Genomic DNA, 17,856 nt, shown 5'->3' on the forward strand with positions numbered 1-17,856 from the left:
TATCACTTTTCAAATTTTAGATTGAAGAAAAATTGTGAGATTTTTAAGCTGGGGAAAAACATTTGATAAAACTTTAATTTTTTAAAATTTTTAATAAATAACGGTTATCCTTAACTCTAACTGAGATTTTTAATAAAAAAATTATTTGTGGGTAAATGTTAGAATTTTTAAAAGTTGAAGGGTAATAGTTTAGGTTTTCTTTATACCTTGGATAGGAACAAGTCTTTTGGCCCATTTTTTTTTTTATTTTAACTCTGTCTCATTGATTCTCCAAACTAGTGTTTTCTTTTATTATCACTAATATATATTTATATGTAATATTATAATGTTTTGATTACTTAATTAATTATCATTTTATTACTACAACATTCCTTGGAAATTATTAAAAGATAATTTAGTTTTTTAATAATTTTACTGTTAAATGTGACAATTTATACTAAAAAATTATTCGACCGATGATTAAATAAACTTTTCAAACATAAAACAAAAATTCATTTCACCAAAGTTTAGGTGAGAAATAATCATCTAATAAAATATAACATTTTGGATAAATTTTAAATAAAAAAATTTTAAGCCAAAGATTGATTATTTTCATATTATTACAAATACTATTATATATAATCAATAAAACATCTATTTGACACTGTTAAATTTCCGAGGGAAAATATATTTTCACCAAATCTTATCCATAATATTGATAAAGACTTCAGGGAAATGCACATGCTAAGTCTCTTGTGACAATAATATGTGAAAACACACATAGGCTTCAACTCAAACAAAACAAAGTCAATCTCTTTTGGTTGAATGTGTTTCACATCAATAAAAAACTTTACTTGATTGTAAGTATTTAGGAATATTTGTTGTTATGAATTGTAATTGAGGTCATTGATTTTGACTTTGAAAAACATTTTTCACATTTGTCTCTAAATTATAATCCTAAAGTTCGAAAAATAATTTTATCATTGTAAAGCAAAAACCCATTTATAATTTGGTAAGATAAGAATTGGAGAAAAAGTTGAACATAGTACTGCAAAAATTGAGGGAAAAAAGAGATGACATGATACATGTATGCTAAAGCAAAACTCCTACAGGAAACATGAAACTAAGGTGCAGGATTTATCATCAAGCTCTCTCTCTGTCCTCACCATCAAGAATCCAACGTTGCAAAAGCTAAAATAGACTGGTAAGAGACAGAAAGGGAGCTGAGAAAAGAAAACACATCAGAAAGCCCAAGAATTTGACCTTCTCAAGAGGGGCTTCAATTGTTTGTCTTCTTCAAGGGATACCATACCCAGATGAGATGGGTCTTCCAGCATCATTTTTGCCACCAAGTAGCCAGCGATCGACCAAGTCTGGAACTTACGTGCCTGCTTACCAATGAATCGACCCACTTTCCCATCATAGTATTCTGGCCAGTTGTCTCTCAGCAACCTATTTTCAGCGATCTCGATTGCACGTCTAGCAATTTGGGGGCGTCCAGTCTTTATACATGCAGCAGTAAGAAGCCACAAAAGCACTGTACCAATTGCCATAGAAAGCCAATATGAAATCAATTACTATACTGAAATATATAAACTAGAAATTATCTTATCAACAAAGCAAGTCCAAGGACTATGATGCTGAAAAGGTCAAAAATAATGAGCATGTAATGCTGGAGAAACAAAAATCAATGACAACTGATTTGGAGAAAGACATTTTTCCTTTTCTGCAAATGAATTTGTTAAAGAGGATATAGATAATACAAAAATATATAACATACCTGGCCAAGATCCCGCATTGTGGTAGCTCCATCTTGTGTTTTTTGGATCACATCCTGTCACAATTCTCCATTCATGGCTTTCTATGGCTGGATAGCAAACCTTTAGTGGCATTTCTCCGACCAATTCCTCCCAGCGTGATTCTATAAGATCCATAATTGCATTTGACTGTTCTTCAGTTGCTAATGATGAAAGAATTGCAATGCAATTGCCCAAGCCAAACCAACGGAAATCCATTCTTGCTGGACTAACATTGCCTATAAAGTAGCCACCTCTCAAAGGCATGAAATCAAAAACCCATTCGGGAAGAGAATCTGGAATTACATTAAACTTGTTGACTGCTGTGTGGGAATACTCCTCTGTTTTATATCTATATATATCATTGAGCTGCTTCAAGTCTAGCCAAAAGTAACTCCTCATGTGATAGCTTAAAGCATGAAGACGTTTAACAATCCGTTCCACAAACTCCTTCCCTTCATCATCTTGCTTAAGTAGAACCAAAGCACATCTTAAAGCCATGAAGAAAAGTGCTTGTATCTCAATGGGGTAACCATAAACACCCTGAAAACATAGAAGATATGATGCTAAGACAAGCAAGATGGAAACATAAAAATAAACTAAAATAACACCACACATTATTGCAATTAGCCAACTTGAGTGAGTGTAATCTCCAAACAATACATGACAAAGGTAAATGCATATCTCATGAACAACGTAAAAACGGACTGCTACTAATTAGATTCTAAAACACAAGCGTTCCATCAATTTTTACAGGAAAGTGTTATATATTAAATTTCAAATCCTCACAGGATGAATCGGTGTATGTGAAAGAGAAGAAAAAACCACATTTTACCAACAGCTAATAGATGGTAAATTATGACCGACACCGTGCAACAGATATTAGACTCTGAGAACTCACCATTCTCCGATCAATCATGCAGCATCCATCAGCACATAGAAGAGTGGGGAATGTGTCAAATCCCTCCGAAAGGCATAAACTCAGAATCAGGCGCATACCCTTCTGGCATTCAGGCATCTCAGCTAACGAACTGTCTCCTGTGGACTTTGTGTATGCCCGAAGTAATATGATCCACCAGAAACCAGAATCAACCGGAGCCACCCTTCCTATTGCACTCTCACCAAAATCCGCCATTAAAGTTTCATTGTTACGGACTGGATCATGAAGCACTTTAAAACTAGCGGGCATTACTCCTTCCCCAAGCTGAAATCGATCAATCTTCTTCTCCCACGATTGCAGGCGAAGAGTCTTCAAAATAAAGTTCTTCACAATCTCAGGTTCCCCATTCATCAAAAAAGCTAACGCACTCGGTACAAAGTCTCTAACAAACACCTGTACACAAACCATTGAGTTCAAATTCATATCATCCTACTTATCAACCATACATTTTGCTGAAGTCCGATAATAAATCTGCACACAACTTAAATTTCAGCTCAATAATCGATATAAGAATATAGGTGCATTCTTCCGGAGATAAATTCGAAAGTCTAGCCTTCTCTGTTTCTACTAAGAGCCATCTCCTTTCACTGTTTATCATTTGGATTATTTAAGGGTAAATTCGTCCATAAATCTCGTAGGAGACTTCTCCTCACCCACACAAGGAAACATCAAATTGGTTCATATATTCATAAAAACATCAGATTCACTTAAAAAATGGATCCAGAATCTAACAGACAAACAACAATACTGATAAAAATATACATTCATGAGCATGTATAATTAACTATTCGTAGAGCATAAACAAATGTTAATGTTAATTTACCTGATCATAGTTAAGTTCTTCTTCAGAATTATCCAATGCGGCAATGGTCCCCACAGGTTTACCACGAAAATAAACCAAGGAACGCCTCAAAGCATCCCAGGCTTCTCCAACCATCGGGTGAGGTTCGAACCCGAATTGCGATCTCGGCGTGTTGAAGCCCGACCATCTCCCTGGCGAAAACGCACCGTCTAGAGTATCCGAAACCGTCCGAATTATACTATCCTCATTTTTTGGGAACAGACGTGGGGAGAATCCAATGGATAATTCACTAAGCGACCTCTCATCGACCGATTTCTGTCTGTCTCTGTCCACATTCAATGGCCTCGGCCTCTCTAACACCTTGGAGAAATCGCATTCTTCGATCTCACCGACCGTACAGAGACCATCCATTTCTTTTTTTTTTTTTTTTAAACTTATATTTTCTCCATCCTATTATAACCTGCAATTTCAAATCCCAGCCATCCCTGGTTCATTTTCTCGTTAAACAAACAAACAGAGAAAAAAAGAGACCAACATGCATGGAAACAAAGCAACATTATATTATTCAACAAATTAAAAAAAAAACAAAAACAGTTTCATATAACACAATTAAAATTAATTTGCAGAATAACTAACCGCAAGAATCGCTTCTGCTAGTTTCAGAGATTCGGAAATGACTGAAGCGAGGTCGCTCACTAGTTTATAGAGTTTGTAAAAGTTTCTACCTGAATAGACGTGGGGCCCGTGACAAACTTGATAAGCCGGTAAAAATCGGGTGATCGGCGGATAATTAAATAGCTGGCAGTGACAGTGGCAGTGGCAGTGGCACTGACTACGACTACTAAGCGGTGCGAAAAGTGTGGGGTGTATTGAGACGGTGCGTTTTGTGTCACGTTTGCGTTAGGTTTGGGAGGATATTTTAATTGAAAGGTCGATGCTACTTGTTTCACGAAGCACATGTGTGTGATGGCTTTGAGTTAGGTTTCGTTCCATTTTTAAGAAGTTAAAATTTTATGCACTAGCGTTGATTCAATTTGTATTCTTCCATTTTTATTGGCCAAAAGACTTATTTTCAGGCAGGTTTGGTGAAATTTAAAATTTATATCTGTTACTTTTTAAAAATTTAAATATACATATTTTTATTAAAATTTATTATCAAGATTAAAAATAAACATGTCATTTAATTAAAAATTAAAAATTTATGATATTTTCTTTGTAAGTTTATAAATCTAACCATTTTTTTTTTTGTTATCACTTTTGGTAGTTGTCATTGTTTCCAACCACATTCTTTCTCTCTCCTCGATCTTCTCTAGCCTAGCCCTGGTCATCTTTGTCAAAGACAAACATCTTTAGTCTTTCGATCTCTAATAAAAATGATCAAGGGTCGAGATAGAGGATGAGAGATCGTGGCCGAAGACAAGCCATCGGAGGTGGTGATGAGAAAAAATTATAAAAAAAAATTATCATTTTTTAAACTTTAAACAAAAAAATTTGTTAAATTTTTAAAGTTATAGAAGAATATAATAATTTTTTAATTTTTTTAATATTTTTAGATAAGTAACATTTTTATCATTAACTTTATTAATAAATTTTAAAAAAATAAGTATTTAAATTTTTAAAATTAATAAATATAAATTTTAGATTTCACCAAACCTTAGTTGGGAATAAACCTTTTAGCCATTATTATTTAATAGAATAGTTGAAATTTATCATTAAGCTAAAAAATGAAGTGTAGTTTAAATCTACAAAATAAATAAACAAATTATTGGACTAAAACTTATAACCAAACACTTTTAGTGCAAACATCTTCAGGGTTATTCACTTCATGAATGAGCTCTTTTGATAGGTTAGTTTAGGATTTTTTAGCCGAATAATATTATATATATAATTAAGTATTTTGAAATAAAATAAATAAATAATTATATAATATTATTATAATTTATGATTTTAATTATTATAAATAGATTAGTATAATTTCAAATTATATTAAATAAATTAATAATTTAATTATGAAATATTACTCAAAGAGATTCAACGTCTTACTCTCCTGTTCAGAATCCACCTCCTTTGACATTCGGTTTGTGATTGGGGCAACAAACTCAATGTTTATATATATTGTATACGAAACATCATGCGGCCTAAAAGCGACAAACTTGATTTGATTGATCGAAATGAGAAGAACCGTTGATGAAAAGGTACGGTACGGATGATTAGACAGGAGAGAAGTGGATGTGGGGCAACGTGGATGTGCTGATGATCGGAGGCTTCAGCAGTGGATGATGACTCTGCTTCGTGACCTGGGCCAAAAACTACGGCCATCAATAATGCCCTGAATCTCTTTTTGACACGTGGTGTCAGAAAACCCCCAGAGACTTGTCAGTCGGAATCAGAATCAAGATGGAATTAGTTTTCTTAATTGTTAGTACCCTGAATGTTTTCAGAAATTCTTTTCCAATTTATCGCACAAACTACCCTCTCATTTCTTAAATCACTCAAAATCGCTTTCGCAATTATGTTTTCTACTTAAAATCAAGTTTTGTTTTAAAAAATTAGCTGTGTTAAAATAACAAAATAGTAATTTTACTTTCATTAATATAATAGTTTAATTTAAGATTGAATTTGAATCGACTCAAACTCAAATTCATTTAAACTCAAATTCATTTAAACTCAAGTTTGGTTTGACTTAAATGTAATTAAGTTCGAGCTTAAGTTCACCTCAAAATTATTCAATCTCGATTTTAATGTTATTTGGCTCATAATGCTTGCATATATATCAATTTTATACATATCTACCATGTTGATGATGATTTTCTTTGGTCTACATACACGATTAATTGTAACAAACATTGTTTCTAATATTTATTTTAATACTCAGACCATTACTTATCTATGACGTGATATTATCTTATCTCTTTTACATATGTTATAAGTATTCATACAATAAAATTAAAAATAGTCACAACCCTCCAACCTTTATTATCTTTGCACACCATCGACATAATTTATGAAGACATCATTCTCCCATTTAGATCTTGTAGATTTGTTAACTTTATATTTATATTTATTCTTCGAATCATGTCGTCTAAATGCATCTTGCAAAACATCTTTGTCTGTAAAAATATCATTTTCTTTGAAATACTATATGCCACTTTTTGTTCCTTGGGTATTAAACATCGATTAATGATCTGTAAAATAAATGAGTCAATGAAATGCATCATGAGTAGTTACAACCGCGAGGTGGTATAACTACGTTAACCAAATTTTCACGTTAAAAGCTACTCATACGATCATACCTTTGATACCATTATTAACTTTAATCTTCTCCTCCAATACATGTTCCTTGATAAACAATATAACCCATTTCATCATTACAATCAAAGACATCTTAAGTTAAAACATTTGTTTTCTCTTCACGTACCCAGTATTCTGTAGTTGAGAATATATTGATATTGTGCATATTCACATTATCATCCTCATCAACATCCTAATGAGTATTTCCCCTTCATGGTGAATCCCTTCTAAACCAACACCCTCTTCTATATTCTGATAAAGTTATTAAACATTACTGTTGGTGGTTTCAAAAGATGCATCACGATTTTGGGGTAGCTATCACATTAAAAAAAACAAATGATCTCAATTGCGAAGAAAGACCAATGAAACAATCAATGTCATCATCATCCTGATGTTGATAGACCTCTTATTGTTGAACTTTTTTGTTTTATTAATAAATATATACTTCTGTTTATTGTCAACATAAAAACGGTTGTCCAATAACTGAATTAATCTTTCATACACATACATTGACAGACACTTCATTGTGCTTATTTACATTTGATTAAGTAGACAATAATACATATATTTAATTCTTAATATGCTAAGCTTAAGATAGTTATGAAACAAAAGATAATTAAAATTTAAGAAATTTTATAGACATACATAAAAATAAAATGTTAAACATATGATTCGTAACGAGTGTATTTTATTTTTAGAAGCACAAATCGCAAACTAAACTAGATCAACTATAATTTTTCAATTCGGTTTGGTGTAGTTTGAGATTCGACAAATCATTTTTTTCAGTTTGATTTAAAAAATTAATAATGTTATGTATATAACTTTTTGTACAAACGATAATGTATCATTATATGATTGAGTATTATTTTATCTTTAATTTTTAATTATCTAATTACATGATAACACGTTATTGTTTGTGCACATAACACCACTCTTAAAAAAAATTTTAAATCAAACCAAACCAGAGTATACACACCTCTAATTTCAATTAAGTTACTATGTCAAACATACTTGATTTCATAATATCATTTTTAAGAAATACACTTCAAACTTATAAAATCAAATCATCTCATCAAACAACACACGACCATTACATATATGAAACTTAGAATTACTAATATTCATATAATCACTTGAATGTAACGAATTTTTTTTTATTAATTTTGAATTTTAAAATTAAAATATGAGTGAGAGGGTGAAAATGAGACTTTTTAAAACTTATTTGGGGCTCGTTGTGATGATTGTTTGATGGAAAACATCAAGGGTTTTTGTAATAAGAGTGAGTACATTTTTGTATTCGAATTTTGGTCATTTTTATAAATTACTGCGGACAGTCAAAATAAATTTGTTTAATTATCTGCGGAGAGATATTTATTTATTTAAATTTAAATTTTTTCTAATTAAAAATATTTTAAAGTCTACTCAGAGAAAAATTATGGGGATATAGCTGTTCTTCGCTAAACCCTACCCTCAGCGTTAAACCTTCGTACCCTCTCCAAAAGGTCATTGGCCAAACTCCGAAATCTGGACAATTCAGATATGGCCGATTTATCGGCCAAATCGGCGAAAAAGAAGAAGAGAAAGCTTTCCTCTCAACAAGAGGAAATAAGGCCAACTAAAGCCCACCGTATCGATTTACCAGAGAACAAACCGGCAGAAGTTGAACTTGAAGTTGAGCAGGACCAGAAGGTAGAAGAAGGCCTCCCCTGGAAGAATTTAAAGCTGATTCTTTCAATACAGAACAAAGATATTGATCTTCAGAAGTCAGTTTTTTTCTTTGTTTTGTCTTTCTGTAGTTAGTTTAGTTATGTCTTTTTAATTTTTTATAGTTTATTCTGGAGCACTGGGTATTTTAATTTGAATGCTGATTGGATTTTGATGCAGGAAGTTGGAAATAGTATTTAGTTTCGTTAATTCGAGAGTTAAAGGAGGAGAAACTGAAGAGAATGAGGAGTATGAAACGGTGAAAACATCAAGGCTAGTTGTTTTTCTGAGTGATTGGGTTCAGTCATTGTTGATTTCTACAGAAAAGAAAGGTAAAGTTGATGGAGGGAGAAATCAATCGGGGGTTGTCGAGGCATGCTTGGACTTCAGATGCTGGGTGATTTTCAAGTTTTGTTTGGAGGAGTCTTTAAATCGGCAAGTTTCTTTGAACATCTCACGGAATCTTTTGCGGGCTATTGGTTGCATTGCCAGAGATGCGTTGTCTTTGCTGAATGAGAATTCTTCAGGTTCAAAAGAGTCGTTTTCTGTTGGTGAAGGGTATGAGCTGTACAGTGTTGTGCTTGATTGTCTCTCTTTGGTATTCTCATCGGAAGGTGGCTTGTTGAATGAAAATCTAGACTTGTGGATTTCTACTGTTGATCCAATTCTTCAACTTGTTCTCAAAAGTCACTCTCAGAAGAGTGATGGTGGCTGTGCTGATGCTTTTTTCCTGCAATTCTCTTGCTTGGTACTTGAGCCATTTGCCAAGTTTTTAAGAACTCACCCAACTCGGAAAAACGGGTTTCGTGATTTTGTGGTTAAACTTCTTGAGCCACTTTTGCACTTATTGGGCGTCTTGCATTCTGATCAGACAAGAAATCTTCTTACCTTGGTTGAAGAAGTTCTGTCTAATGGGTTGTTTCATCCAGCCCATATTGATGGATTCCTTGGCTTACGTGGTACAGAAAAGTATCTTGCATTCCATGAGGGAAAATCAGCAGTTATGAAAACAGATGTTAAGAGTTACCATAGACATTTATTTGATAAACTGGAGAGCATTATGACTGCAGAGAAGGTATCAGTGGTGAGTGGCATAGGACAACTGTTTCACCTGTTTGTTGACCGAGTAAGCAAACAAAAAGGAGTTTCAGTTTCATCTGGAAATGCCAAGAGTGCAGGGAAAAATGGAGCTTCAATGCAGTTGGAAAAGAATGTATCAGGTCATGTTTCTGAAGATTCATTTAGGAGTAGTAGTGCACTTCCACACAAGAGTTATTCTGCAAGTAATTTGAATGCAGAAACTAGAAAGGCACTTTTTGAATTTTTTATACAGATTATGGAGCCTCTGCTGTTTAAGATGAATGGATATGTTCAAGCTAAACTGGTACACGGGCCTGCATTGTTGGATGCTCCTTGTATACTCAAATCAATTAATAGTTTACTTTCCAGCTTTGTGCGTGAGAAAGTATATGTAAGAACAGAGGATATTTCCAAGGGAGCTTGCTTCAATTTCTTGATGGAGGTTCATGATGCAGTTATGTCATTTGCCGCCAGTTTGCCGCTGTTGTCTAATTGTGACCTAGCTCATGGGACACAGAAGGAGATGTTTATTTTTTTGGCCAGGGAGCTCCTTATTGCTGTGGGATACCTTTTAGATATTGAATATCAGGTTATTGGGAATGATTTAGAAAGCTTGTGGCTCATGATGCTATCTTACTTAGCCATTGGCCTTTCTTCTGTGGATGCACCAGATCAGTGCTTGTTAACTACCCAAATACTGGACCTTGGATGCCAATTAGTTAATCTCTATAGTGAACTTCGCCAGGTTAGTAGAAAATATTAATCATATTTGTATGGCTTTAGCTTTTAGTCATCTGTAAGGGTGGAAACACTTGGTGTCACATGATTAAATTAATTACTGTTCTATTTTTTAGCCTGGTTTGAGAGTGGAAATGCTTGGTGTCTCATGGTTAAATTATTTACAGAATGTAAATTTTATATTCTTAATACTTGTTTTGCAATCAATTCCCCTGACATTTCCCAGTAACATAGTTTTTGTGATGTGGAGCTTGGTTGCTGGGGTGGGGGGAGGGTGGATGGCAGGTCAGTTGGGCTTGGTTTTTTTGGAAAGTATGTTAATTTACTTTGCTTATGCTGTCAATCTTTATCATTCCCTCCCTTTTGACATCTTGGTCTTTTTGTTGATGAATAATCAATCGGTCAGACTGATTTTTTTATTTGTGTGTACCGATCTTATACATGCAAACTATTGTAGGTGAATAATGTTGTCTTTGCCCTGTGCAAAGCAGTGAGGCTTTTAATCTCATGCGACAACAATGGTGAGACCAGTTATACTAGATTTCTATCTGGCAAGAATTCTTTACCTTGTCAAGCGTATGCAAAATCAGTGGAGATGCTATTATGCTCACAAGACTTTAAATTCTCCATTCATAATGCTATTAGATCTATACCAGAAGGGCAAGGAAGTGGATGTATTCGACAGTTAACTTCAGATATATCAGAATCCTTGAAATGGATGAAAGGAAGTTGTGCAGTGGCTGATGGAACAAAATTCAACAATATGAAAGCAAGCAATTATGGCATTCCAGGTCTTGATCTGCAAGCAGAACTTTTGGGAAGAGATTTGTCTGAACTATATGTGCTAGTGCTAGATTCACTTATTGTCACAACAGGAAACAGTAATCTTGTTGGGCTTTCTATAAAGGACCTGGTGACTGTAATTTGTCCTTTCATTAGTGGACTGGTACAGCTGCAGGTAGAAAGTGTCAATGAGTTCCTTTTTTCTGTAACAGGAAGAACCTTCAAGAATGGGATGGCTGAAAAAAATAATGATTTGCTGAAGTGTGGATTATCAACCAAGTGGATTTTTGTTTTCTTCTTTCGGTTGTATGTGTCCTGCCGAAGCCTATTCTGGCAAGCAATTAGCCTTATGCGCCCTGATTCATCTAAAAAGATGTCAGCTGCGATGGGAGATTCCTTAAACATATACTCTGGGAGGGACTGGATGGAGAAGACTGATTGGACTGATGAAGGCTATTTTTCTTGGGTTGTTCAACCTTCAAATTCTCTTATTAATGTTATAAATTTTTTTTTGGAAATTTATATCAAGGATGATGTTGCAGAATGCAGCCCTCTGATTTATGTATTGCTAACTATGGCACTTCAGAGGCTTGTTGATTTGAACAGGCAAATAAAGTCTCTTACATATTTACTGCAAAATAATGAAAATGCTGTCCAATTCAACTTGCTTGGTAAATCTGACTTGTCTCAGTATCGTAAGAAGTGCAAAAAATGTAGAAAGCATCTCTCAGTTTTGAATGAAGAGGCAGCAGATCTTACTGAATTTATGATGGGATACATCTCTTTGGTGGAAAATATGTATCCTGTAATCTCCAGCTCTGATGATGAATCTTGTGAGAATAAATGTGTCCAAGAGCTGCATGCAAGTGATGAATGGAATATGGGTGTTTGTGCTGTGGACGGAAAATCATTGCCGACCGCAATTTGGTGGATTGTTAGCCAAAATATTGATATTTGGTGCATTCATGCTGCATCTAAGAAGTTAAAGTTATTCCTTTCAGTTTTAATTCATACTTCCTGTTCTTGTGTAACAAGCAACTTTTCCAGTGTTGGAAAGCACAGCATTAATGAGGATGGCCGTTTGAAAGGAGTGACTGTGCATCAAATCTCATCTGAACTTCTGAGAGACTCCTTTCTGTATGAACATAAGGTACAACTTTTAGAAATTAAAGTTTCTCTTGCATGGAACATATGTGCATCTCATATATGGGTATGCACGCTTCTATACAGTTCTGTATAAAGCCTGTGCTTATTTTTGTGTTACATCTTTTCTGTTTTCTTTTAAATTCATATATTTTCTGTGATATTTGCTTGGAGTTTTTTCATTGTATCTCATTTTTTTTTTCATACTGTCTCTATTACTAGTTTGTTCGCAGGCATTTGGCATCAAGATTTTGTCATTTATTGGAGCAATCAGCATTGCCATTATTCAGTGATATTTCAATCAGAGATGTTGATTTCCATACATCACCTGATTGGATAACAGTTTTAAGTGAACTTGGAAACTCATCACTGGTTGTTTCTGGTGCCAAAAATGTCTCAAGTGATTCAATTTCAGTGGCAAAATCAGTTTCTTATTCACTTGATAAGTTACCTACAACAGATTGCAAGGGAAAAAAGGCCGTCACAAGCATGAAATTTACATCTTGTCAGAGTTTGCTTAATCTTTTATGTTGGATGCCTAAAACATATATGAACTCAAAATCATTCTCACTTTATATGACTTGTATACTTAATCTTGAAAGGTGAACTTTCTAAGTCTCATAGTCACAGTTTAGCTTTTGCATTGTTTTATATTTCTGCATCAGAAATATAGAATTATTATTAACATAAGTCCTTATGTTTTCAGGATTGTGGTTGGCTGTTTGTTAAAATGTCAGAATGCGTTGTTCTCCTGTAGCTTTAATGACTTTTTCAGATTGCTTGTGTCCTGTCGTAGGACCTTGAAATATATAATTATGGCATCTTGTGAAGAAAGGACAGAAGGTAGTCAATCATCACAAATTTCAATGCTCTCTGAGGGTTCAAATTTTGTTTTGTGGCTTTTCAAGTCAGTATTTCTGGTTATTGGACTTCAAGAAGCACTTTCAGATGATTGCTCTAGCGAAATCAGAGATATGATCTTTTCATTGATAGACCACACATCTTACATATTCTTGACATTAAGTAAACACCTTTTAAATAGTGCAATTGCTTCAGTTATATTATTTGATAAACCTTGCAAAGGGAAACCCAGTTCTGAAGTTTCCTATGAACAGAATAATTTAAAGGAGAGTGGTCCTTGTCTTGATTCATTCAAAGAATTTGAAGCTTGGAAAAGAATGTTCCTTGTTATGGAGAGTTTACAGGAACAGGCACAAAGCTTACTTGTGTCTTTGAAGGATGCACTGTGTGATAGAAAGGTGGGAGTTTGCAGTAAAGTTGTTTATTTGAATAAATTATCTTCCCTAGTTTCTTGTATTAGTGGGATTCTGTGGGGCTTAGCATCTGCTGCAAATCACTGTGATGAAAAAAATGGTGATAAAGTTAAATTGTTAAGGTGGAAGTGCGAACCTATCTCTACACTAAACCATTATATTGATGTATTTGCTGATGTTACTTGTTCATTTTTGAACATTTTAGTTGTTGAGGAGGATCAAAGTTTTCAGAAGTTGGACTACTGCAAGGATCTGCCAGGATCTTGGGAGTTTTTACTTGAAAGATCTAATGCAAGGACTGAGAACTTAGGAACTTTGAGGATATGTGCAGAATCAATTGGTATTAATGAGGACTCAAGGATGACTGTTGTTCATGATAATAGGTCAAAGTTAGAAGATGCAAACTCTTCTGCCCCAGTTCTTGCTAAGAATGATTTACTTGAGTTGCAACGTTTTAACAGGCATTTGTTACATGGTTTGCTGAAAGGTAATCATCCTGAGGCAGCATTTTCGCTGAGACAGCTATTTATTGCTTCTTCTGCTATTTTGAGACTTAACCTGCAGAGGAGTACCACTCCCTTCTCTTCAGGCTTGGTGCCTACTTTTGTCGGCATTTCAGAATTCTTGCTGTTGCAGTTGGCAGACATGATTGAGGTGCCACTACCATTTACTTTTGTTTGGTTAGATGGTGTTCTGAGTTATCTGGAAGAATTAGGGAACCACTTCCCTTTAACCAATCCAATGTTGACTAGAAATGTGTACACCAAGTTGATAGAATTACACTTAAGAGCAATAGGAAAATGCATTTTTTTGCAGGGAAAGAAAGCTACTTTAGCATCTCATGAGACTGAGTCAAGTACTAAAATACTTGATTGCACTTTGGACTTATCTGAAGCATTTCTTTCTCATGGTCCATATTGCTTGGATGAGTTTAAAGCTAGGTTGAGAATGTCTTTCAAAGTGTTCATAAAGAAACCATCAGATTTGCACCTGTTATCTGCAGTAAAGGCTATAGAGAGATCACTAGTGGGAGTGCAAGAAGGCAGCTCAGTAACCTACAATATAAGTACTGGAAGTGGAAATGGTGGCAAGGTGTCCTCAATTGTTGCAGCTGGCATTGACTGCTTGGATCTAGTTCTAGAATATGTTTCAGGTAATAATATATCAGCTCGTTTATCAAGATTACCTTATCGTATACTTTAAAGCATCTTTGATTGATCCTATGTTTCTTGGAGTTTCAGTATGAGGGCATATTCTAATTTTAAGTGAATTTCACAAATGAATGCCACATCTAATGGTCCCTCAGGGATAAATATGTAGGTCCACTTTTTAAATTTCAACTCTTTGAGCACACAATTTAATGGATTCATTTTAAATAGTTTTGTTAGCTTTTATAACTACTTCCTCTTAACTTTATATAATGCATTTGCCCTCAACAAACAGAAAAGTAGAAAATGCTGGTACAGAATTGTTATAACATATGTACTTTTAATATTCAAAAAAACGGACAACATTATGTAGCATGCGAAGGAAATTATGTTCCTCACATGCTATGGGAAATTATAGAGTGATGTTCATTTTAGTGTTACATATCATAAAATACTTGGTCATTTCTAGTTATGTAAATTTGAAGAAGGCTTGACTAGCAGATGTGAGAGTATAAAATTTCTGTACTCATTGCTGCACATCACAAGATGATACCGTTGAAACCTTTACATTTATGTATTATTTATAAGAGTTTTTGTTTAGATAATTTGGACATTTTTGCCCTAAAAATTTATTTTCTGTACAGGTCGTAAACGGCTAGGCATAATTAAAAGGCATATGCAGAACTTTATTGCTGCTCTGTTCAATATTGTTGTGCACTTGCAGAGTCCATTAATTTTCTATGGAAAGCTGATAAGAAATGATGGTTCTAATGGACCGGATCCAGGATCAGTGATTCTTATGTGCATTGAAGTTCTGACAAGAATTTCTGGAAAACATGCTTTGTTCCAAATGGATTCCTGGCATGTAGCCCAGTCTATACGCATCCCTGCAGCACTTTTTGAGGATATACATCAGCCTAGGCACCCACAGGCCCCAGTTCCATCTCCTTCTGCAATGTATTCAGATAACCAAGAGAGTAACAATGTTGCTAGCATGAATTCCTGGGCTGTGGATCGGAAATTCTCAATAAACCTATTTGCTGCATGTTGCAAGCTGTTGTATACGATCCTGAAGCATCACAAAAGGTATCTTTTGCCTCCTTAGCTCATTGACCTGGTTGGTCACTGTGTTTCAGAACATCAGCAGTTAAATTGTAATAAGCAGTTTTGCTCAGTACAGTCCATATATAATATGCGTTAAACACCTTCCCAATATATTATTATTTGGTTGTCAGCTAATGGGAATATTAGAATGCTGGTATAGGAATGTTTTGATTCTTGGTTGGATACATGTTCTCTGGTTCTATTGCCATTTCTGGCCTTTTCTGTGTGAAGAGTAGGCATTACATGTTATTTAAACTAATTATCATGTAATTTCTAGTGAGTGTGAGCAGTGCATTGTTCTGCTTGAAGAATCTGTCCGTGTTCTTATTCATTGTTTGGAGACAGTGGATACTGAGTTAGAGGTCAGAAAAGGTTATTTCTCATGGGACATACAGGAGGGCGTAAAGTGCGCTAGTTTTCTCCGAAGGATTTATGAAGAGGTGGGTGATGTTTTGGACAATGTATACATATTAAAAATTTTATGTAAAATCATCAATGTTGAATCAACATATGTAGGATTATGGATACTAATCAATTCGTCTTTCCTCCTCTAAATTGTTCTTTATTTGTCTACAGCTAAGACAACAAAAAGATGTATTCGGCCGGCACTGTTTCAAATTTTTATCAAATTACGTATGGGTTTATTCAGGATATGGTCCCCTCAAAACTGGCATCAGAAGGTATTGTCTAGCATCTTCTCGTCACCTTGCTTATCAATGAGTGCATAGCAAGATGATGTAATCTTGTACTCTTTTGTTCATTGAAATGTTTGATGTGTGCAATAACAAAGTTGTTTCCTTTCTTAAACAACTTGCAGGGAAATAGATGAAGCTCTGAAACCAGGTGTATATGCTTTAATAGATGCTTGCTCTGCAGATGATCTTCAATATCTTCATACTGTTTTTGGAGGTAAGAATCTTTGACATAATCATAATCATATTAAAAGTTTGACGTCTTGCTTCAATCTAACCTTTCTTCTGTTCTAAATGTTTTTGCAGAGGGTCCTTGCAGAAACACTCTAGCAACTCTGCAGCAGGATTACAAACTGAATTTCCGGTATGAAGGAAAGGTCTGATCTCCATTTTCTTCAGGTTGGGTACATTGGCAAATATTAATTTTTGGCCATCCTGCTTCTAACATCTTTCAAAATAGCATCACAAGATTATAACAATTATGCATAGCACAATGTGGTCTAAATTAATGCCGCAACGGCTTGCTTTGTCGAGAGTGTCTGTTCCCTTAGATTGTAACCCAGGTGCAGCAATTTTTCATTCAGCTCCTGGCAGGTGACTTTTATAAGCTCCCACATTTTTGTTAGTCATAGGTACATGTCCTAAGGTATGGGGACCAAATTTAAATGGTTCAAATTGTATATATAGTTTTACTACTTTGCAAACCAGTTTGTTTACAATAATACTTTGAATTTTGATCTTCCACGATATGTCGATATCTGTAATTCTGTTACCTGTTAAACTCCTTGATTGTCTTGTTAAGTTGTAATATGCTTTATATGTTATTGAAATCTTCTGCCATCATGGACGGAAAGAAAGCAGACTTGCAATGAAAAGGTTCTGTGTGCTTACAAGTACTGTTGCCAAGCTTTACCTAATCCCATGGAATTTTGGGCAAAATGTGTTTAAATTCAATTTATTTTGCATTGAGTTAGTCAAAAACGCAAATGGTTATTCACATGACAAAGCTTTTTGCCACCAACTCTGGAAACAACTCATAAAATTGGCAATAGAGAAGTGTGGGAGATCATGAAGTCACGGGGTCACGTAAGTCGTTTGATCTTATCCAGTCCCTTATCACTAGATATCCAGTCTCTCGTCACCAAATGGAGTTCAAGAACAACAAAAAACCCTTTTTTCTAACCTTCTCCGTCAAATTAATTATTTTAAAATTTTCATATCAGAGGAAAATCATACAAATCAAATTCTAATATTTTACGAGAAAGACCTTTCATCTAACCTAGCCCGGGGTCAAATTTATAAGTTATACCTCAATGAAACAACTAAATTATATTTTTATCTCAATTGTCTTAAATTATCAATTAATGGGAGGACGGAGGGGT

At 34.5% G+C, this 17,856-nt stretch overlaps 2 protein-coding genes across 4 annotated transcripts; one reads left to right on the top strand and one right to left on the bottom strand.

Moving 5' to 3' along the window:
• Nucleotides 1–1,003: 1,003 nt before the first annotated feature.
• Nucleotides 1,004–4,271, bottom strand: LOC123213016 (probable alkaline/neutral invertase B). Of its 2 annotated transcripts, none has more exons than XM_044632326.1 (5): nucleotides 4,154–4,271; nucleotides 3,539–3,977; nucleotides 2,677–3,108; nucleotides 1,760–2,318; nucleotides 1,004–1,516 (listed from the first exon to the last, which is right to left on the bottom strand). In XM_044632326.1, the coding sequence occupies exons 2-5, from the start codon at nucleotides 3,926–3,928 to the stop codon at nucleotides 1,221–1,223; spliced, it is 1,677 nt and encodes a 558-aa protein (XP_044488261.1). In that variant the 5' UTR covers nucleotides 3,929–3,977; nucleotides 4,154–4,271; the 3' UTR covers nucleotides 1,004–1,220. The 2 variants fall into 2 exon arrangements, with proteins under 2 accessions (XP_044488261.1, XP_044488262.1); XM_044632327.1 differs by having other exon boundaries at nucleotides 3,539–4,002; nucleotides 4,154–4,252.
• A 3,946-nt stretch (nucleotides 4,272–8,217) lies between these two features.
• LOC123213835 lies at nucleotides 8,218–17,218 on the top strand. Of its 2 annotated transcripts, XM_044633442.1 has the most exons (11): nucleotides 8,218–8,571; nucleotides 8,693–10,337; nucleotides 10,788–12,263; nucleotides 12,479–12,858; nucleotides 12,963–14,683; nucleotides 15,323–15,764; nucleotides 16,060–16,222; nucleotides 16,359–16,462; nucleotides 16,600–16,691; nucleotides 16,781–16,858; nucleotides 16,913–17,218. In XM_044633442.1, exons 1-10 carry the CDS (start codon nucleotides 8,348–8,350, stop codon nucleotides 16,855–16,857), a joined length of 6,324 nt encoding a protein of 2,107 aa, XP_044489377.1. In that variant the 5' UTR covers nucleotides 8,218–8,347; the 3' UTR covers nucleotide 16,858; nucleotides 16,913–17,218. The 2 variants fall into 2 exon arrangements, with proteins under 2 accessions (XP_044489377.1, XP_044489376.1); XM_044633441.1 differs by having other exon boundaries at nucleotides 16,781–17,218.
• Nucleotides 17,219–17,856: the final 638 nt, after the last annotated feature.

This window comes from Mangifera indica, chromosome 4 (genome assembly GCF_011075055.1).
Source record: "Mangifera indica cultivar Alphonso chromosome 4, CATAS_Mindica_2.1, whole genome shotgun sequence".
Lineage (NCBI taxonomy): Eukaryota > Viridiplantae > Streptophyta > Magnoliopsida > Sapindales > Anacardiaceae > Mangifera > Mangifera indica.